General features: G+C 45.2%; 1 protein-coding gene across 1 annotated transcript in view; it reads left to right on the top strand.

Moving 5' to 3' along the window:
• LOC139383497 (ALK and LTK ligand 2b-like) overlaps nucleotides 1–19,505 on the top strand; it is a 31,454-nt gene extending 11,949 nt beyond the window's left edge. Inside the window, exons 5-6 of the mRNA XM_071128055.1 lie at nucleotides 15,173–15,246; nucleotides 16,089–19,505. Of these exons, the coding sequence (XP_070984156.1) occupies nucleotides 15,173–15,237 (65 nt within the window). The 3' untranslated portion in view covers nucleotides 15,238–15,246; nucleotides 16,089–19,505. The remainder of the gene's footprint in view (nucleotides 1–15,172; nucleotides 15,247–16,088) is intronic.
• The last annotated feature ends 2,947 nt before the right edge of the window (nucleotides 19,506–22,452 follow it).

Genomic DNA, 22,452 nt, shown 5'->3' with positions numbered 1-22,452 from the left:
CCCCTCTCTGGTAAAGTGTTCCCTCTCTGGTAAAGTGTTGACTCTCTGGTAAAGTCTTGACTCTCTGGTAAAGTGTTGACTCTCTGGTATAGTGTTCCGTCTCTGGTAAAGTGTTCCCTCTCTGGTAAAGTGTTCCCTCTCTGGTAAAGTGTTCCCTCTCTGGAAAAGTGTTGACTCTCTGGTAAAGTGTTCCCTCTCTGGTAAAGTGTTCCCTCTCTGGTAAAGTGTTCCCTCTCTGGTAAAGTGTTCCCTCTCTGGTAAAGTGTTGACTCTCTGGTATAGTGTTCCTTCTCTGGTAAAGTGTTCCTTCTCTGGTAAAGTGTTCCCTCTCTGGTAAAGTGTTCCCTCTCTGGTAAAGTGTTCCCTCTCTGGTAAAGTGTTGACTCTCTGGTAAAGTGTTCCCTCTCTGGTAAAGTGTTCCCTCTCTGGTAAAGTGTTGACTCTCTGGTAAAGTGTTCCCTCTCTGGTAAAGTGTTCCCTCTCTGGTAAAGTGTTGACTCTCTGGTAAAGTGTTCCCTCTCTGGTAAATTGTTCCCTCTCTGGTAAAGTGTTGACTCTCTGGTATAGTGTTCCCTCTCTGGTAAAGTGTTCCCTCTCTGGTAAAGTGTTCCCTCTCTGGTAAAGTGTTGACTCTCTGGTAAAGTCTTGACTCTCTGGTAAAGTGTTGACTCTCTGGTAAAGTGTTCCCTCTCTGGTAAAGTGTTGACTCTCTGGTAAAGTGTTGACTCTCTGGTAAAGTGTTCCCTCTCTGGTAAAGTGTTGACTCTCTGGTAAAGTGTTCCCTCTCTGGTAAAGTGTTGACTCTCTGGTAAAGTGTTGCCTCTCTGGTAAAGTGTTCCCTCTATGGTAAAGTGTTCCCTCTCTGGTAAAGTGTTCCCTCTCTGGTAAAGTGTTGACTCTCTGGTAAAGTGTTCCCTCTCTGGTAAAGTGTTGACTCTCTGGTAAAGTGTTGACTCTCTGGTAAAGTGTTCCCTCTCTGGTAAAGTGTTCCCTCTCTGGTAAAGTGTTGACTCTCTGGTAAAGTGTTCCCTCTCTGGTAAAGTGTTGACTCTCTGGTAAAGTGTTGACTCTCTGGTAAAGTGTTCCCTCTCTGGTAAAGTGTTGACTCTCTGGTAAAGTGTTCCCTCTCTGGTAAAGTGTTCCCTCTCTGGTAAAGTGTCCCCTCTCTGGTAAAGTGTTCCCTCTCTGGTAAAGTGTTGACTCTCTGGTAAAGTCTTGACTCTCTGGTAAAGTGTTGACTCTCTGGTATAGTGTTCCGTCTCTGGTAAAGTGTTCCCTCTCTGGTAAAGTGTTCCCTCTCTGGTAAAGTGTTCCCTCTCTGGAAAAGTGTTGACTCTCTGGTAAAGTGTTCCCTCTCTGGTAAAGTGTTCCCTCTCTGGTAAAGTGTTCCCTCTCTGGTAAAGTGTTCCCTCTCTGGTAAAGTGTTGACTCTCTGGTATAGTGTTCCCTCTCTGGTAAAGTGTTCCCTCTCTGGTAAAGTGTTCCCTCTCTGGTAAAGTGTTCCCTCTCTGGTAAAGTGTTCACTCTCTGGTAAAGTGTTGACTCTCTGGTAAAGTGTTCCCTCTCTGGTAAAGTGTTCCCTCTCTGGTAAAGTGTTGACTCTCTGGTAAAGTGTTCCCTCTCTGGTAAAGTGTTCCCTCTCTGGTAAAGTGTTGACTCTCTGGTAAAGTGTTCCCTCTCTGGTAAAGTGTTCCCTCTCTGGTAAAGTGTTGACTCTCTGGTATAGTGTTCCCTCGCTGGTAAAGTGTTCCCTCTCTGGTAAAGTGTTCCCTCTCTGGTAAAGTGTTGACTCTCTGGTAAAGTCTTGACTCTCTGGTAAAGTGTTGACTCTCTGGTAAAGTGTTCCCTCTCTGGTAAAGTGTTGACTCTCTGGTAAAGTGTTGACTCTCTGGTAAAGTGTTCCCTCTCTGGTAAAGTGTTGACTCTCTGGTAAAGTGTTCCCTCTCTGGTAAAGTGTTCCCTCTCTGGTAAAGTGTTGACTCTCTGGTAAAGTGTTCCCTCTCTGGTAAAGTGTTGACTCTCTGGTAAAGTGTTGACTCTCTGGTAAAGTGTTCCCTCTCTGGTAAAGTGTTCCCTCTCTGGTAAAGTGTTGACTCTCTGGTAAAGTGTTCCCTCTCTGGTAAAGTGTTGACTCTCTGGTAAAGTGTTGACTCTCTGGTAAAGTGTTCCCTCTCTGGTAAAGTGTTGACTCTCTGGTAAAGTGTTCCCTCTCTGGTAAAGTGTTCCCTCTCTGGTAAAGTGTTGACTCTCTGGTAAAGTGTTCCCTCTCTGGTAAAGTGTTGACTCTCTGGTAAAGTGTTGACTCTCTGGTAAAGTGTTCCCTCTCTGGTAAAGTGTTGACTCTCTGGTAAAGTGTTCCCTCTCTGGTAAAGTGTTGACTCTCTGGTAAAGTGTTCCCTCTCTGGTAAAGTGTTGACTCTCTGGTAAAGTGTTGACTCTCTGGTAAAGTCTTGACTCTCTGGTAAAGTGTTGACTCTCTGGTAAAGTGTTCCCTCTCTGGTAAAGTGTTGACTCTCTGGTAAAGTGTTGACTCTCTGGTAAAGTGTTCCCTCTCTGGTAAAGTGTTCCCTCTCTGGTAAAGTGTTGACTCTCTGGTAAAGTGTTGACTCTCAGGTAAAGTGTTCCCTCTCTGGTAAAGTGTTCCCTCTCTGGTAAAGTGTTGACTCTCTGGTAAAGTGTTCCCTCTCTGGTAAAGTGTTGACTCTCTGGTAAAGTGTTGACTCTCTGGTAAAGTGTTCCCTCTCTGGTAAAGTGTTGACTCTCTGGTAAAGTGTTCCCTCTCTGGTAAAGTGTTCCCTCTCTGGTAAAGTGTTGACTCTCTGGTAAAGTGTTCCCTCTCTGGTAAAGTGTTGACTCTCTGGTAAAGTGTTGACTCTCTGGTAAAGTGTTCCCTCTCTGGTAAAGTGTTCCCTCTCTGGTAAAGTGTTGACTCTCTGGTAAAGTGTTCCCTCTCTGGTAAAGTGTTGACTCTCTGGTAAAGTGTTGACTCTCTGGTAAAGTGTTCCCTCTCTGGTAAAGTGTTGACTCTCTGGTAAAGTGTTCCCTCTCTGGTAAAGTGTTCCCTCTCTGGTAAAGTGTTGACTCTCTGGTAAAGTGTTCCCTCTCTGGTAAAGTGTTCCCTCTCTGGTAAAGTGTTCCCTCTCTGGTAAAGTGTTGACTCTCTGGTAAAGTGTTGACTCTCTGGTAAAGTGTTCCCTCTCTGGTAAAGTGTTCCCTCTCTGTTAAAGTCTTGACTCTCTGGTAAAGTGTTGACTCTCTGGTAAAGTGTTCCCTCTCTGGTAAAGTGTTGACTCTCTGGTAAAGTGTTCTGGTAAAGTGTTCCCTCTCTGGTAAAGTGTTCCCTCTCTGGTAAAGTGTTCCCTCTCTGGTAAAGTGTTCCCTCTCTGGTAAAGTGTTGACTCTCTGGTAAAGTGTTGACTCTCTGGTAAAGTGTTCCCTCTCTGGTAAAGTGTTCCCTCTCTGGTAAAGTGTTCCCTCTCTGGTAAAGTGTTGACTCTCTGGTAAAGTGTTCCCTCTCTGGTAAAGTGTTCCCTCTCTGGTAAAGTGTTCCCTCTCTGGTAAAGTGTTGACTCTCTGGTAAAGTGTTCCCTCTCTGGTAAAGTGTTCCCTCTCTGGTAAAGTGTTCCCTCTCTGGTAAAGTGTTGACTCTCTGGTAAAGTGTTGACTCTCTGGTAAAGTGTTCCCTCTCTGGTAAAGTGTTCCCTCTCTGATAAAGTGTTGACTCTCTGGTAAAGTGTTCCCTCTCTGGTAAAGTGTTCCCTCTCTGGTAAAGTGTTCCCTCTCTGGTAAAGTGTTCCCTCTCTGGTAAAGTGTTGACTCTCTGGTAAAGTGTTCCCACTCTGGTAAAGTGTTGACTCTCTGGTAAAGTGTTCCCTCTCTGGAATAGTGTTGACTCTCTGGTAAAGTGTTCCCTCTCTGGTAAAGTGTTGACTCTCTGGTAAAGTGTTCCCTCTCTGGTAAAGTGTTCCCTCTCTGGTAAAGTGTTCCCTCTCTGGTAAAGTGTTGACTCTCTGGTAAAGTGTTCCCTCTGGTAAAGTGTTCCTCTCTCTCTGGTAAAGTGTTCCCTCTCTGGTAAAGTGTTGACTCTCTGGTAAAGTGTTCCCTCTCTGGTAAAGTGTTCCCTCTCTGGTAAAGTGGTAAAGTGTTGACTCTCTGGTAAAGTGTTCCCTCTCTGGTAAAGTGTTCCCTCTCTGGTAAAGTGTTGGACTCTCTGGTAAAGTGTTCCCTCTCTGGTAAAGTGTTCCCTCTCTGGTAAAGTGTTGACTCTCTGGTAAAGTGTTCCCTCTCTGGTAGTGTTCCCTCTCTGGTAAAGTGTTCCCTCTCTGGTAAAGTGTTCCCTCTCTGGTAAAGTGTTGACTCTCTGGTATAGTGTTCCCTCTCTGGTAAAGTGTTCCCTCTCTGGTAAAGTGTTCCCTCTCTGGTAAAGTGTTGACTCTCTGGTAAAGTCTTGACTCTCTGGTAAAGTGTTGACTCTCTGGTAAAGTGTTCCCTCTCTGGTAAAGTGTTGACTCTCTGGTAAAGTGTTGACTCTCTGGTAAAGTGTTCCCTCTCTGGTAAAGTGTTGACTCTCTGGTAAAGTGTTCCCTCTCTGGTAAAGTGTTGACTCTCTGGTAAAGTGTTGCCTCTCTGGTAAAGTGTTCCCTCTATGGTAAAGTGTTCCCTCTCTGGTAAAGTGTTCCCTCTCTGGTAAAGTGTTGACTCTCTGGTAAAGTGTTCCCTCTCTGGTAAAGTGTTGACTCTCTGGTAAAGTGTTGACTCTCTGGTAAAGTGTTCCCTCTCTGGTAAAGTGTTCCCTCTCTGGTAAAGTGTTGACTCTCTGGTAAAGTGTTCCCTCTCTGGTAAAGTGTTGACTCTCTGGTAAAGTGTTGACTCTCTGGTAAAGTGTTCCCTCTCTGGTAAAGTGTTGACTCTCTGGTAAAGTGTTCCCTCTCTGGTAAAGTGTTCCCTCTCTGGTAAAGTGTCCCCTCTCTGGTAAAGTGTTCCCTCTCTGGTAAAGTGTTGACTCTCTGGTAAAGTCTTGACTCTCTGGTAAAGTGTTGACTCTCTGGTATAGTGTTCCGTCTCTGGTAAAGTGTTCCCTCTCTGGTAAAGTGTTCCCTCTCTGGTAAAGTGTTCCCTCTCTGGAAAAGTGTTGACTCTCTGGTAAAGTGTTCCCTCTCTGGTAAAGTGTTCCCTCTCTGGTAAAGTGTTCCCTCTCTGGTAAAGTGTTCCCTCTCTGGTAAAGTGTTGACTCTCTGGTATAGTGTTCCCTCTCTGGTAAAGTGTTCCCTCTCTGGTAAAGTGTTCCCTCTCTGGTAAAGTGTTCCCTCTCTGGTAAAGTGTTCACTCTCTGGTAAAGTGTTGACTCTCTGGTAAAGTGTTCCCTCTCTGGTAAAGTGTTCCCTCTCTGGTAAAGTGTTGACTCTCTGGTAAAGTGTTCCCTCTCTGGTAAAGTGTTCCCTCTCTGGTAAAGTGTTGACTCTCTGGTAAAGTGTTCCCTCTCTGGTAAAGTGTTCCCTCTCTGGTAAAGTGTTGACTCTCTGGTATAGTGTTCCCTCGCTGGTAAAGTGTTCCCTCTCTGGTAAAGTGTTCCCTCTCTGGTAAAGTGTTGACTCTCTGGTAAAGTCTTGACTCTCTGGTAAAGTGTTGACTCTCTGGTAAAGTGTTCCCTCTCTGGTAAAGTGTTGACTCTCTGGTAAAGTGTTGACTCTCTGGTAAAGTGTTCCCTCTCTGGTAAAGTGTTGACTCTCTGGTAAAGTGTTCCCTCTCTGGTAAAGTGTTCCCTCTCTGGTAAAGTGTTGACTCTCTGGTAAAGTGTTCCCTCTCTGGTAAAGTGTTGACTCTCTGGTAAAGTGTTGACTCTCTGGTAAAGTGTTCCCTCTCTGGTAAAGTGTTCCCTCTCTGGTAAAGTGTTGACTCTCTGGTAAAGTGTTCCCTCTCTGGTAAAGTGTTGACTCTCTGGTAAAGTGTTGACTCTCTGGTAAAGTGTTCCCTCTCTGGTAAAGTGTTGACTCTCTGGTAAAGTGTTCCCTCTCTGGTAAAGTGTTCCCTCTCTGGTAAAGTGTTGACTCTCTGGTAAAGTGTTCCCTCTCTGGTAAAGTGTTGACTCTCTGGTAAAGTGTTGACTCTCTGGTAAAGTGTTCCCTCTCTGGTAAAGTGTTGACTCTCTGGTAAAGTGTTCCCTCTCTGGTAAAGTGTTGACTCTCTGGTAAAGTGTTGACTCTCTGGTAAAGTCTTGACTCTCTGGTAAAGTGTTGACTCTCTGGTAAAGTGTTCCCTCTCTGGTAAAGTGTTGACTCTCTGGTAAAGTGTTGACTCTCTGGTAAAGTGTTCCCTCTCTGGTAAAGTGTTCCCTCTCTGGTAAAGTGTTGACTCTCTGGTAAAGTGTTGACTCTCAGGTAAAGTGTTCCCTCTCTGGTAAAGTGTTCCCTCTCTGGTAAAGTGTTGACTCTCTGGTAAAGTGTTCCCTCTCTGGTAAAGTGTTGACTCTCTGGTAAAGTGTTGACTCTCTGGTAAAGTGTTCCCTCTCTGGTAAAGTGTTGACTCTCTGGTAAAGTGTTCCCTCTCTGGTAAAGTGTTCCCTCTCTGGTAAAGTGTTGACTCTCTGGTAAAGTGTTCAATCTCTGGTAAAGTGTTGACTCTCTGGTAAAGTGTTGACTCTCTGGTAAACTGTTCCCTCTCTGGTAAAGTGTTCCCTCTCTGGTAAAGTGTTGACTCTCTGGTAAAGTGTTCCCTCTCTGGTAAAGTGTTGACTCTCTGGTAAAGTGTTGACTCTCTGGTAAAGTGTTCCCTCTCTGGTAAAGTGTTGACTCTCTGGTAAAGTATTCCCTCTCTGGTAAAGTGTTCCCTCTCTGGTAAAGTGTTCCCTCTCTGGTAAAGTGTTGACTCTCTGGTAAAGTGTTCCCTCTCTGGTAAAGTGTTCCCTCTCTGGTAAAGTGTTGATTCTCTGGTAAAGTGTTCCCTCTCTGGTAAAGTGTTCCCTCTCTGGTAAAGTGTTGACTCTCTGGTAAAGTGTTCCCTCTCTGGTAAAGTGTTCCCTCTCTGGTAAAGTGTTGACTCTCTGGTATAGTGTTCCCTCGCTGGTAAAGTGTTCCCTCTCTGGTAAAGTGTTCCCTCTCTGGTAAAGTGTTGACTCTCTGGTAAAGTCTTGACTCTCTGGTAAAGTGTTGACTCTCTGGTAAAGTGTTCCCTCTCTGGTAAAGTGTTGACTCTCTGGTAAAGTGTTGACTCTCTGGTAAAGTGTTCCCTCTCTGGTAAAGTGTTCCCTCTCTGGTAAAGTGTTGACTCTCTGGTAAAGTGTTCCCTCACTGGTAAAGTGTTGACTCTCTGGTAAAGTGTTGACTCTCTGGTAAAGTGTTCCCTCTCTGGTAAAGTGTTCCCTCTCTGGTAAAGTGTTGACTCTCTGGTAAAGTGTTCCCTCTCTGGTAAAGTGTTGACTCTCTGGTAAAGTGTTGACTCTCTGGTAAAGTGTTCCCTCTCTGGTAAAGTGTTGACTCTCTGGTAAAGTGTTCCCTCTCTGGTAAAGTGTTCCCTCTCTGGTAAAGTGTTGACTCTCTGGTAAAGTGTTCCCTCTCTGGTAAAGTGTTGACTCTCTGGTAAAGTGTTGACTCTCTGGTAAAGTGTTCCCTCTCTGGTAAAGTGTTGACTCTCTGGTAAAGTGTTCCCTCTCTGGTAAAGTGTTGACTCTCTGGTAAAGTGTTGACTCTCTGGTAAAGTCTTGACTCTCTGGTAAAGTGTTGACTCTCTGGTAAAGTGTTCCCTCTCTGGTAAAGTGTTGACTCTCTGGTAAAGTGTTCCCTCTCTGGTAAAGTGTTCCCTCTCTGGTAAAGTGTTGACTCTCTGGTAAAGTGTTGACTCTCAGGTAAAGTGTTCCCTCTCTGGTAAAGTGTTCCCTCTCTGGTAAAGTGTTGACTCTCTGGTAAAGTGTTCCCTCTCTGGTAAAGTGTTGACTCTCTGGTAAAGTGTTGACTCTCTGGTAAAGTGTTCCCTCTCTGGTAAAGTGTTGACTCTCTGGTAAAGTGTTCCCTCTCTGGTAAAGTGTTCCCTCTCTGGTAAAGTGTTGACTCTCTGGTAAAGTGTTCCCTCTCTGGTAAAGTGTTGACTCTCTGGTAAAGTGTTGACTCTCTGGTAAACTGTTCCCTCTCTGGTAAAGTGTTCCCTCTCTGGTAAAGTGTTGACTCTCTGGTAAAGTGTTCCCTCTCTGGTAAAGTGTTGACTCTCTGGTAAAGTGTTGACTCTCTGGTAAAGTGTTCCCTCTCTGGTAAAGTGTTGACTCTCTGGTAAAGTATTCCCTCTCTGGTAAAGTGTTCCCTCTCTGGTAAAGTGTTGACTCTCTGGTAAAGTGTTCCCTCTCTGGTAAAGTGTTGACTCTCTGGTAAAGTGTTGACTCTCTGGTAAAGTGTTCCCTCTCTGGTAAAGTGTTGACTCTCTGGTAAAGTGTTCCCTCTCTGGTAAAGTGTTGACTCTCTGGTAAAGTGTTCTCTCTCTGGTAAAGTGTTGACTCTCTGGTAAAGTGTTGACTCTCTGGTAAAGGGTTGACTCTCTGGTAAAGTGTTCCCTCTCTGGTAAAGTGTTGACTCTCTGGTAAAGTGTTGACTCTCTGGTAAAGTGTTCCCTCTCTGGTAAAGTGTTCCCTCCCTGGTAAAGTGTTGACTCTCTGGTAAAGTGTTCCCTCTCTGGTAAAGTGTTGACTCTCTGGTAAAGTGTTGACTCTCTGGTAAAGTGTTCCCTCTCTGGTAAAGTGTTGACTCTCTGGTAAAGTGTTGACTCTCTGGTAAAGTGTTGACTCTCTGGTAAAGTGTTGACGCTCTGGTAAAGTGTTGACTCTCTTGTAAAGGGTTGACTCTCTGGTAAAGTGTTGACTCTCTGGTAAAGTGTTGACTCTCTGGTAAAGTGTTCCCTCTCTGGTAAAGTGTTCCCTCTCTGGTAAAGTGTTGACTCTCTGGTAAAGTGTTCCCTCTCTGGTAAAGTGTTGACTCTCTGGTAAAGTGTTGACTCTCTGGTAAAGTGTTCCCTCTCTGGTAAAGTGTTGACTCTCTGGTAAAGTGTTCCCTCTCTGGTAAAGTGTTCCCTCTCTGGTAAAGTGTTGACTCTCTGGTAAAGTGTTCCCTCTCTGGTAAAGTGTTGACTCTCTGGTAAAGTGTTGACTCTCTGGTAAAGTGTTCCCTCTCTGGTAAAGTGTTGACTCTCTGGTAAAGTGTTCCCTCTCTGGTAAAGTGTTGACTCTCTGGTAAAGTGTTGACTCTCTGGTAAAGTCTTGACTCTCTGGTAAAGTGTTGACTCTCTGGTAAAGTGTTCCCTCTCTGGTAAAGTGTTGACTCTCTGGTAAAGTGTTGACTCTCTGGTAAAGTGTTCCCTCTCTGGTAAAGTGTTCCCTCTCTGGTAAAGTGTTGACTCTCTGGTAAAGTGTTCCCTCTCTGGTAAAGTGTTGACTCTCTGGTAAAGTGTTCCCTCTCTGGTAAAGTGTTCCCTCTCTGGTAAAGTGTTGACTCTCTGGTAAAGTGTTGACTCTCTGGTAAAGTGTTGACTCTCTGGTAAAGTGTTCCCTCTCTGGTAAAGTGTTCCCTCTCTGGTAAAGTGTTGACTCTCTGGTAAAGTGTTCCCTCTCTGGTAAAGTGTTGACTCTCTGGTAAAGTGTTGACTCTCTGGTAAAGTGTTCCCTCTCTGGTAAAGTGTTGACTCTCTGGTAAAGTGTTCCCTCTCTGGTAAAGTGTTCCCTCTCTGGTAAAGTGTTGACTCTCTGGTAAAGTGTTCCCTCTCTGGTAAAGTGTTGACTCTCTGGTAAAGTGTTGACTCTCTGGTAAAGTGTTCCCTCTCTGGTAAAGTGTTGACTCTCTGGTAAAGTGTTGACTCTCTGGTAAAGTGTTCCCTCTCTGGTAAAGTGTTCCCTCTCTGGTAAAGTGTTGACTCTCTGGTAAAGTGTTGACTCTCTGGTAAAGTGTTCCCTCTCTGGTAAAGTGTTCCCTCTCTGGTAAAGTGTTGACTCTCTGGTAAAGTGTTCCCTCTCTGGTAAAGTGTTGACTCTCTGGTAAAGTGTTGACTCTCTGGTAAAGTGTTCCCTCTCTGGTAAAGTGTTGACTCTCTGGTAAAGTGTTCCCTCTCTGGTAAAGTGTTCCCTCTCTGGTAAAGTGTTGACTCTCTGGTAAAGTGTTCCCTCTCTGGTAAAGTGTTGACTCTCTGGTAAAGTGTTGACTCTCTGGTAAATTGTTCCCTCTCTGGTAAAGTGTTCCCTCTCTGGTAAAGTGTTGACTCTCTGGTAAAGTGTTCCCTCTCTGGTAAAGTGTTGACTCTCTGGTAAAGTGTTGACTCTCTGGTAAAGTGTTCCCTCTCTGGTAAAGTGTTGACTCTCTGGTAAAGTGTTCAATCTCTGGTAAAGTGTTCCCTCTCTGGTAAAGTGTTGACTCTCTGGTAAAGTGTTCCCTCTCTGGTAAAGTGTTGACTCTCTGGTAAAGTGTTGACTCTCTGGTAAAGTGTTCCCTCTCTGGTAAAGTGTTGACTCTCTGGTAAAGTGTTCCCTCTCTGGTAAAGTGTTGACTCTCTGGTAAAGTGTTCTCTCTCTGGTAAAGTGTTGACTCTCTGGTAAAGTGTTGACTCTCTGGTAAAGTGTTGACTCTCTGGTAAAGTGTTGACTCTCTGGTAAAGTGTTGACTCTCTTGTAAAGGGTTGACTCTCTGGTAAAGTGTTCACTCTCTGGTAAAGTGTTGACTCTCTGGTGAAGTGTCCCCTCTGGTAAAGTGTTGACTCTCTGGTAAAGTGTTGACTCTCTGGTAAAAGGTTGACTCTCTGGTAAAGTGTTCCCTCTCTGGTAAAGTGTTGACTCTCTGGTAAAGTGTTCCCTCTCTGGTAAAGTGTTGACTCTCTGGTAAAGTGTTGACTCTCTGGTAAAGTGTTCCCTCTCTGGTAAAGTGTTCCCTCTCTGGTAAAGTGTTGACTCTCTGGTAAAGTGTTCCCTGTCTGGTAAAGTGTTCCCTCTCTGGTAAAGTGTTGACTCTCTGGTAAAGTGTTGACTCTCTGGTAAAGTGTTCCCTCTCTGGTAAAGTGTTCCCTCTCTGGTAAAGTGTTCCCTCTCTGGTAAAGTGTTGACTCTCTGGTAAAGTGTTCCCTCTCTGGTAAAGTGTTGACTCTATGATAATCATTACACTTACAGTGCCTTCAGAACGTATTCATACCCTTTGACTTTTTCTAAATTTTGTCGGATTACAGACAACATTTTAAATGGATTCAATTGAGATGTTGTGTCACAGGCATACCCACAATACCCCATAATGTGATAGTGGAAATATGTTTATCTTAGTAGTGACTGGGTGTATTGATACACCATCCAAAGTGTAATTAATACCTTCACCATAATTAAAGGGATATTCAATGTCTGCTTTTTTTTTCTTACCCATCTATCAATAGTTGCCTTTATTTGCTAGGCATTGGAAAACCTCCCTGGTCTTTGTGGTTGAATCTGTGTTTGAATTTCACTGCTCGACTGAAGGACCTTACAGATAATTGTATGTGTGGGGTCACAGAGATGAGGTAGTCATTTAAATATCATGTGAAACACTATTTATTGCTACTTATTATTTGACTGGTTCGGCAAAGGGTTTACTCCTGAACGTATTTAGGCTTGGCTTAAGGAAAGGCTTGAATACTTATTGACTCAATACATTTCAGCTTTTCATTTTTAATGAGTTTGTAAACATGTAGAAAAAACGTAATTCCACTTTGACATTTATGGGGTGTTGTGTATAGACCAGCGACACAACATCTCACTTTAAATCCATTTTAAATTCAGGATGAAACCAAAATAAAAATGTGGGGGGAAAAAATCAAAGGGTGTGAATACGATAAATACTTTAACATTTCTGACAGTGTTGTTTTTTGTTGTTGATTGCATCCCATTATAGCTGGCTAGACTAGCCGAGATCATACTTAGAGGGAGATGGTAAAGATGTGTTCTGATTGGTCTGTCTGTATTTGTTCAGGCTTGTGATTGGATAGCAGATAAGAAACGTATAGCGTTCAAATGGGTTTATGCAGAGAGAACTTTATAGTTTTGCCACTTAAAATTAACCTTTAAAAATGTTACCTACATATGAAGAACCATCTAATTATCAATTACACTGTATTCACATAGAACCTTATAGTCCAAAGGAAACGAACACCCCCACAACTCTGTCATGGTTTAATCCATGTAGCTGTACTTGTCATCCGGGGACAGTATTTCAGCCCCTTTGCAGGTGTCTTCACTTTACAGTTCTTTCTTTCTGCCTGCCTGCCTGCCCCCTCCTCTCTCTCCCTCCTCTTTCTCCCTCACGCTGGCCTGCCTGCCCCCTCCTCTCTCTCCCTCCTCTTTCTCCCTCACGCTGGCCTGCCTGCCCCCTCCTCTCTCTCCCTCACGCTGGCCTGCCTGCCTGCCCCCTCCTCTCTCTCCCTCACGCTGGCCTGCCTGCCCCCTCCTCTCTCTCCCTCATCTTTCTCCCTCACGCTGGCCTGCCTGCCCCCTCCTCTCTCTCCCTCACGCTGGCCTGCCTGCCCCCTCCTCTCTCTCCCTCCTCTTTCTCCCTCACGCTGGCCTGCCTGCCCCCTCCTCTCTCTCCCTCCTCTTTCTCCCTCACGCTGGCCTGCCTGCCCCCTCCTCTCTCTCCCTCCTCTTTCTCCCTCACGCTGGCCTGCCTGCCCCCTCCTCTCTCTCCCTCCTCTTTCTCCCTCACGCTGGCCTGCCTGCCCCCTCCTCTCTCTCCCTCCTCTTTCTCCCTCACGCTGGCCTGCCTGCCCCCCTCTCTCTCCCTCCTCTTTCTCCCTCACGCTGGCCTGCCTGCCCCCTCCTCTCTCTCCGTCCTCTTTCTCCCTCACGCTGGCCTGCCTGACCCCTCCTCTCTCTCCCTCCTCTTTCTCCCTCACGCTGGCCTGCCTAACCCCTCCTCTTTCTCCCTCACGCTGGCCTGCCTACTCCCTCCTCTCTCTCCCTCACGCTGGCCTGCCTACCCCCTCCCCTCTCTCCCTCACACTGGCCTGCCTACTCCCTCCTCTCTCTCCCTCACGCTGGCCTGCCTACCCCCTCCTCTCTCTCCCTCACGCTGGCCTGCCTACCCCCTCCTCTTTCTCCCTCACACTGGCCTGCCTACTCCCTCCTCTCTCTCCCTCACGCTGGCCTGCCTACCCCCTCCTCTCTCTCCCTCACGCTGGCCTGCCTACCCACTCCTCTTCCTCACGCTGGCCTGCCTACTCCCTCCTCTCTCTCACTCACGCTGGCCTGCCTACTCCCTCCTCCCTCTCCCTCACGCTGGCCTGCCTGCCCCCTCCTCTCTCTCCCTCACGCTGGCCTGCCTACCCACTCCTCTTCCTTACACTGGCCTGCCTACTCCCTCCTCTCTCTCCCTCATGCTGGCCTGCCTATTCCCTCCTCTCTCTCCCTCACGCTGGCCTGCCTACCCCCTCCTCTCCCTCACGCTGGCCTGCCTACCCCCTCCTCTCTCTCACTCACGCTGGCCTGCCTACTCCCTCCTCTCTCTCCCTCACGCTGGTCTGCCTACCCCCTCCTCTCCCTCACGCTGGCCTGCCTACCCCCTCCTCTCCCTCACGCTGGCCTGCCTACACCCTCCTCTCCCTCACGCTGACCTGCCTGCCCCCTCCTCTCCCTCACGCTGGCCTGCCTACCCCCTCCTCTCTCTCACGCTGACCTGCCTGCCCCCTCCTCTCCCTCACGCTGACCTGCCTGCCCCCTCCTCTCCCTCACGCTGACCTGCCTGCCCCCTCCTCTCCCTCACGCTGACCTGCCTACCCCCTCCTCTCCCTCACGCTGGCCTGCCTACCCCCTCCTCTCTCTCCCTCGTGCTGGTCTGCCTGCCCCCTCCTCTCTCTCCCTCACGCTGGCCTGCCTACCCCCTCCTCTCTCTCCCCCACGCTGGCCTGCCTGGCCCCTCCTCTCTCTCCCTCACGCTGGCCGGCCTGCCTACCCCCTCCTCTCTCTCCCCCACGCTGGCCTGCCTGGCCCCTAGTCTCTCTCCCTCGTGCTGGCCTGCCTGCCTCCTCCTCTCTCTCCCTCGTGCTGGCCTGCCTACTCCCTCCTCTCTCTCCCCCACGCTGGCCTGCCTGGCCCCTCCTCTCTCTCCCTCACGCTGGCCTGCCTACCCCCTACTCTCTCTCCCCCACGCTGGCCTGGCTGGCCCCTAGTCTCTCTCCCTCGTGCTGGCCTGCCTGCCTCCTCCTCTCTCTCCCTCGTGCTGGCCTGCCTGCCCCTTCCTCTCTCTCCCTCTTCTCTCTCCCTCGCGCTGGCATTCCAGTGTGAGATACAGCTGTTGATTGCCGATAGATGGGCCTAGTGCCTGGTGGCTGACCTACCTATTCCGTGCCCCTCCCCTTTCTAGCTCGCTATGAAAGATGTGTTTGTGTTCTCGAAAGTATGGCAACTAATCCGTCTCCGAAAATACTGATTCTTGACACTCATAAATATGTCAGAGAAAGGCGAGCGACAGCAGCGAAGTTAACAGTTGTAAATATGTCAGAGAAAGGCGAGCGACAGCAGCGAAGTCCTGAATGACTTTGAGATGTTAAATGGGAAGGAAATGCAGACTTTTCGAGGTGGAATCGAGGCACGGTAACGGTAGTACAGGTACAATGCTTGACCATCTTAAAAGGGACACACCCTGAGACCCAAACCGTTGCTGACAGCAACACATCTGCGTTTTGAATTCACATGGAATTTTATGAATTTCTCTTATCGTTCTAATGGAAATTGGCCACAAAATCAACATTTTACAATGTCGATGGACTTCAAACCCATTGACAACCTGTGCTTTGCATTGTGGAGGGCAGTCCGATTCTGTACGGGGGAAAAGATCTCTCCCGATGCGCTTTCTCTAACTCCTAAAACAATTTAGATAAAAGCTCAGTGGCGTTGTCCTCGCTGGGTGAGATATTGGAAACAGGATTGTCAATACGTTTTACCCCTTTATCTTTAAATAAAATTAAGTATTACTTGTTAAACACATTATCTTTCTCTGAGCAATTGTATTAGTGTACAATTATTTTCACATTTATTGGGATCACACAATATAACTCAGTATTTTATTATTTATTTTATACAGTCATTATTGTGAATCTTTATTATTCTAAATGATAACAACGATGCATTCCGGCATTTTGTCAGTTATTCAAAACATTGCTGTTGTTGTTTGTAGACTGACCTGTTGTTGTTTTTCAGACTATAAGAGGTGTGCCCGTCTTCTCACCAGACTGGCAGGGAGTCAGAGGTGTACAGAGAGGTAGAATACCCTGGTAAGACTATGGAAGATCATCTACATTTCTCTCTTTGTTTCTCTCTCTCTCTCCTTCCTTCCCTCTTTCTGTCTCCCTCTTCCTCCCTCTCTCTCTCTCTCTCTCTCTCTCTCACTCTTCCCTCTCTCTCCCTCCCCCCCCCCCTCTCCCTCCTTCCCTCACTCTCCATCCTTCCATCTTGCTCTCCCCCCTCTCTCCTTCCTTCCTTCCCTCTCTCTCTCCCTCTTCCCTCTATCTCTACCTCTTCCCTCTCTCTTCCCTCTTCCCCTCTCTCTCTACCAGTTTTAGAACGGTAGAGAGTTTATAATGAGTATCTTTCTAGCAGATAAATCAGCATGTGTGTCCTCCTGTGGGGCTGGGCTCTATAGCAGTATAATTCAGTGGTGGAATTTAATAACAATTTGTAGGTCTTTAAATTCCAGTGTCAGACTGCAGCATTTGATTTAATGTTGTCGTAATTATCAGGAGAATATCAGAAAGTCATTAAGGTGGATAAAACAGTATGATGTGTTTGTCTATTGTAGATATGACTAATGTGAAACGGAACTTCTCTCTCTGACTCTACACTTTCTCTCTCTCTCTCTCTCTCTCTCTCTCTCTTTCTCTCTCTCTCTCGCTCTCTCTCTCTATCTCTCTCTCTCTCTCTTTCTCAGATATATCATTAGTCTGTCATGTCTCTATGTGTTATTAATACCACTCTCAGACCACCTTATCTAGGAAGGAATTCAACATGCAGCCAAGTACAAAGTTCACTAAATCTCTCTCTCTGTCTCTCTCTCTCTCTCTCTCTCTCTCTCTCTCTCTCTCTCTCTCTCTCTCTCTCTCTCTCTCTCTCTCCACAGAACCCATGAACGAGAGAAGTGCCTTGAAAAGCAACGGGGAATTGAGATTGTTGGTTACGTTCGCACCACAGACTGCCACTGTTTGCAGAGAGCTCACACAATACTCTACTCTACATTCTAAATGGTGCAAATGAAGAGACTTGTTGGACTGAAGAAAATACATCCTCATAGTTCTACTGCCAAAAACCATGACGACACAACACGTGGATACTAGTTTGGATACTAGTTTACGACACTTGGATTATATTTTTCGTACAACATGCAACTCTCTGGGACTGCTTCAGTGGTCATCAACATGCCTTCACGTTTTAATTCGAGTTTTTAATCATTTTGCTTTTGGATTACGGTTGGAGATTGGACGGTGGTCTCTGAGCTGCTGAGCTGACTGATTGATCGCCTGGTGATAATCTAAACCCTGATGGAATGACTGATTGATCGCCTGGTGATAATCTAATCCCTAATGAAATGACTGATTGATCGCCTAGTGATAATCTAATCCCTGATGGAATGACTGATTGATCGCCTGGTGATAATCTAAACCCTGATGGAATGACTGATTGATCGCCTGGTGATAATCTAAACCCTGATGGAATGACTGACTGGTAGCCTGGTGGTCTGTAACAGGACTCTCATGCTACCTCAGCAGGTATACTCTGCCCTACTGCAGAAAGTCAACTCTGACATTTTGGACATTACAGACACTGCATGAAGACTAGTGTTGCAAAATTCTGGTAATTTTCCTCAAATTCCCTTCGTTTTCCAGAAATCCTGTTTGGAAGATTGCTGGAAGATTGCTGGAATCAAGCAGGAAATCTGCGATTCATCCAATCAGTTACAGGAATTTTTCAACCCCAATGAGGACCAATCTGAATTCACTGTCTATTCTCTACTACTGGCTAAACCTACACAGTGTACTACTGGCTAAACCTACACAGTGTACTACTGGCTAAACCTACACAGTGCACTACTGGCTAAACCTACACAGTGTAGTACTGGCTAAACCTACACAGTGTAGTACTGGCTAAACCTACACAGTGTAGTACTGGCTAAACCTACACAGTGTACTACTGGCTAAACCTACACAGTGTTCTTCTGGCTAAACCTACACAGTGTACTACTGGCTAAACCTACACAGTGTACTACTGGCTAAACCTACACAGTGTACTTCTGGCTAAACCTACTGCATGTGGCTCTGGTGCAAAGTAGATCACTTGCTAGAGAATAGGGTGTAGTTTGGGCCTCGTCTCAGTTTGCATCTTAGTCTCTGAAATAAACCTAAAGAAGCGACCGATCATGGCCACCACAGCTCACACCTTGATGGAGAATCCAACTGTCTAAACATGAATGTGTCACGTCATATATACACATATATATTTATATATTCAACAAATTGTCTTTTTTTGCACATTGTGTGTATAGTTACCTTCTAGTGTGTACTATGTAAATATTGTAAATACTAAATATATATGAAGTGTATATATACAGTGCCAGTCAAAAGTTTGGACACACCAACTCATTCAAGTGTTTTTCGTTATTTTTTTTTGCTATTTTCTACATTGAACAATAATAGTGAAGACATCAACACTATGAAATAACACATATGGAATCATGTAGTAGCAACAAAAAAGTGTTAAACAAATGAAAATATATTTTAGATTTGAGATACTTCAACATAGCCACCCTTTTGCCATGATGACAGCTTTGCACACTCTTGGCATTGTCTCAACCAGCTTCACCTGGAATACTTTTCCAACAGTCTAGGAGGAGTTCCCACATATGCTAAGCACTTGTTGACTGCTTCATGAGGTAGTCACCTGGAATGCATTTCAATTAAAACTTCTTTGGGATCGGTGTCCAGTCCATGCTAACGGTTGATGTTGTCTTTGTTAAACTTTCATTTGTGAAATATATTGCCTTCTTAATGCGTTTGAGCCAATCAGTTGTGTTGTGACAAGGTAGGGGTGGTATGCAGAAGATAGCCTTATTTGGTAAAATACATATTATGGAAAGAACAGCTAAAATAAGCAAAGGGAAACAACAGTCCATCATTACTTTAAGACATGAAGGTCAGTCAATCCGAGAACATTTAAAAAAACTTGTGTTGTTGCAAAACCCATCAAGTGCTGTGATGAAACTGGCTCTCATGAGGACCATCACAGGAAAGGAAGACCCAGAGTTACCTCAGCTGCAGAGGATAAGTTCCTTAGAGTTACCTTGGCTGTCATGAGGACCGCCACAGGAAAGGAAGACCCAGAGTTACCTCTGCTGCAGAGGATAAGTTCCTTAGAGTTACCTTGGCTGTCATGAGGACCGCCACAGGAAAGGAAGACCCAGAGTTACCTCTGCTGCAGAGGATAAGTTCCTTAGAGTTACCTGGCTGTCATGAGGACCGCCACAGGAAAGGAAGACCCAGAGTTACCTCTGCTGCAGAGGATACGTTTATTAGAGTTACCAGCCTCAGAAGTTGCAGCCCAAATCAATGCTTCACAGAATTAGAGTAACAGACACATCTCAACATCAACTGTTCAGAGGAGACTGCGTGAATCAGACCTTCATGAACAAATTGCTGCAAAGAAACCGCTACTAAAGGACACCAATAAGAAGAAGAGACTTGCTTTGGCCAAGAAACACGAGCAATGGACATTAGACAGGTGAAAATCTGTCCTTTGGTCTGATGAGTCCAAATTTGAGATTTTTGGTTCCAACTTCCATGTTTTTGTGAGACACAGTATAGGTGAATGGATGATCTCTGAATGTGTAGTTCCCACTATGAAGCATGGAGGAGGCACACTTAGAATTCAAGGCACACTTAACCAGCATGGCTACCACAGCATTCTGCAGTGATTCACCCTCCCATCTGGTTTGGGTTTAGTGGGACTATCATTTGTTTTTCAACAGGAGAATGGCCCAAAACACACCTCCAGGCTGTGTTAGGGCTATTTGACCAAGAAGGAGAGTGATGGAGTGCTGCATCAGATGACCTGGCCTCCACAATCACCCAACCTCAACCCAATAGAGATGGTTTGGGATGAGTTGAACCACAGAGTGAAGGAAAAACAGCCAACAAGTGCTCAGAATATGTGGGAACTCCTTCAAGACTGTTGGAAAAGTAATCCATGTGAATCTGGTTGAGAGAATGCCAAGAGTATGCAAAGCTGTTATCAAGGCAAAAGGTGGCTACTTTGAAGAATCTAAAATCTAAAATATATTTTGATTTGAATAACACTACATGGTTACTACATGATTCCATATGTATCATTTCATAGTTTTGATGTCTTCAGTATTAAAGAAAAACCATTGAATGAGTAGGTATGTCCAAACTTTTGACTGGTACTGCATATATTAATGTGTTTGGTAAATAACATTAAGTAGCTTGACCATAATGAAAACCTTAGTGAAATATATTTACATGCAATATATGCTGAGACTGGTACTTTGAGAGGTGTGTGTGGGGATGGGGTTAGTGGGACCCTTTCTCAGCGTGAAACTCATCAAAATGAAACCACGCACGCACGCACGCACGCACACACACACACACACACACACACACACACACACACACACACACACACACACACACACACACACACACACAGAGAGAGAGATTACAACCACCAGTAATGTTGGTGCTGGCAGACTGCTATACAAGGCAAAGGAGGAAGTTGCTCAAACAAAGGATTACTGTTCTTTCCTGCTTGTTTACCTGGGTCTGAGAAGAGAGATGTGACCCCAAGGTGTATTCTAGTTGACTGTTAGATAACGAGAAGGTTTATTCTAGTTGACTGTTAGATAACGAGAAGGTGTATTCTAGTTGACTGTTAGATAACGAGAAGGTGTATTCTAGTTGACTGTTAGATAACGAGAAGGTGTATTCTAGGTGACTGTTGGTTGACCAGGAGGTTTATTCTGGTTGACTGTTAGATAACGAGAAGGTTTATTCTAGTTGACTGTTAGATAACGAGAAGGTGTATTCTAGTTGACTGTTAGATAACGAGAAGGTGTATTCTAGTTGACTGTTAGATAACGAGAAGGTGTATTCTAGTTGACTGTTAGATAACGAGAAGGTGTATTCTAGGTGACTGTTGGTTGACCAGGAGGTTTATTCTGGTTGACTGTTAGATAACGAGAAGGTTTATTCTAGTTGACTGTTGGTTGACCAGGAGGTGTATTCTAGTTGACTGTTAGATAACGAGAAGGTGTATTCTAGTTGACTGTTAGATAATGAGAAGGTGTATTCTAGTTGACTGTTAGATAACGAGAAGGTGTATTCTAGTTGACTGTTAGATAACAAGAAGGTGTATTCTAGTTGACTGTTAGATAATGAGAAGGTGTATTCTAGTTGACTGTTAGATAACGAGAAGGTGTATTCTAGTTGACTGTTAGTTGACTGTTAGTTGACCGTTAGTTGACCAGGAGGTTTATTCCAGTTGACTGTTAGTTGACTGTTAGTTGACCAGAAGGTTTATTCCAGGAGACTGTTAGTTGACCAGGAGGTTTTATACTAGTTGACTGTTAGTTGACTGTTAGTTGACCAGGAGGTTTATTCTAGTTGACTGTTAGTTGACCAGAAGGTTTATTCCAGGAGACTGTTAGTTGACCAGGAGGTTTTATACTAGTTGACTGTTAGTTGACTGTTAGTTGACCAGGAGGTTTTATACTAGTTGACTGTTAGTTGACTGTTAGTTGACCAGGAGGTTTTATACTAGTTGACTGTTAGTTGACTGTTAGTTGACCAGAAGGTTTATTCTAGTTGACTGTTAGTTGACCAGAAGGTTTATTCTAGTTGACTGTTATTTGACCAGGAGGTTTATTCCAGTTGACTGTTAGTTGACCAGAAGGTTTATTCTAGTTGACTGTTAGTTGACTGTTATTTGACCAGGAGGTTTATTCCAGTTGACTGTTAGTTGACCAGGAGGTTTATTCCAGTTGACTGTTAGTTGACCAGGAGGTTTATTCTAGTTGACTGTTAGTTGACCAGGAGGTTTATTCTAGTTGACTGTTAGTTGACCAGAAGGTTTATTCTAGTTGACTGTTAGTTGACCAGGAGGTTTATTCTAGTTGACTGTTAGTTGACCAGAAGGTTTATTCTAGTTGACTGTTAGTTGACCAGGAGGTTTATTCTAGTTGACTGTTAGTTGACCAGGAGGTTTATTCCAGTTGACTGTTAGTTGACCAGAAGGTTTATTCTAGTTGACTGTTAGTTGACCAGGAGGTTTTATACTAGTTGACTGTTAGTTGACTTTTATTTGACCAGGAGGTTTATTCCAGTTGACTGTTAGTAGACTGTTATTTGACCAGGAGGTTTATTCCAGTTGACTGTTAGTTGACCAGGAGGTTTTATACTAGTTGACTGTTAGTTGACCAGGAGGTTTTATACTAGTTGACTGTTAGTTGACTGTTATTTGACCAGGAGGTTTATTCCAGTTGACTGTTAGTTGACTGTTATTTGACCAGGAGGTTTATTCCAGTTGACTGTTAGTTGACCAGGAGGTTTGTTCCAGTTGACTGTTAGTTGACCAGAAGGTTTATTCCAGTTGACTGTAAGTTGACGACAAGGTGAGACCCCCCCCCCCCATAAAACACGGAGAAATACATTGACTCTGGACAATGCTACACTAAGCAATGAAGCACAATCACACACACACACACACACACACACACACACACACACACACAGAACACACACACAGAAACACACACACACACACACACACACACACACACAGACAGAGTTTCATTAGACGGATATATCACTCTTTCTCACGTGTTCCTTCAGGAATTTCTATCATGTGTTTGTGTGTGTGTGTGTTTCTGTGTGTGTGTGTGTGTGTGTGTGTGTGTGTGTTTCTGTGTGTGTGTGTGTGTGTTTCTGTGTGTGTGTGTGTGTGTGTGTGTGTGTGTGTGTGTGTGTGTGTGTGTGTGTGTGTGTGTGTGTGTGTGTGTGTGTGTGTGTGTGTGTGTGTGTGTGTGTTTGTGTGTTGGTTACAGTTGAATATTAGACATGTGAAATAAGATCAGATCACCCGATCCTGAACAGCTGTATCACACACAGTTCTCTGTTCTGGTTTCAGCTTCAAATTCCCACATCGTCTCTCTGTCTTCTAAGTTTGTGTCTGAGTTTGTGTGTGTGTGTGAGTGTGAGTGCGTCCGTGTGTGTGTGTGTGAGTGCGTCCGTGTGTGTGTGTGTGTGTGTGTGTGTGTGTGCAGGGTAGCCTAGTGGTTAGAGCGTTGGACTAGTAACCGGAAGGTTGCGAGTTCAAACCCCCGAGCTGACAAGGTACAAATCTGTCGTTCTGCCCCTGAACAGGCAGTTAACCCACTGTTCCCAGGCCGTCATTGAAAATAAGAATTTGTTCTTAACTGA

This window comes from Oncorhynchus clarkii, chromosome 25 (genome assembly GCF_045791955.1).
Source record: "Oncorhynchus clarkii lewisi isolate Uvic-CL-2024 chromosome 25, UVic_Ocla_1.0, whole genome shotgun sequence".
Classification (NCBI taxonomy): Eukaryota; Metazoa; Chordata; class Actinopteri; order Salmoniformes; family Salmonidae; genus Oncorhynchus; species Oncorhynchus clarkii.
The sequence above is the reverse complement of the archived record's forward strand: the minus strand, read 5'-3'. Positions and strand labels throughout refer to the sequence as shown.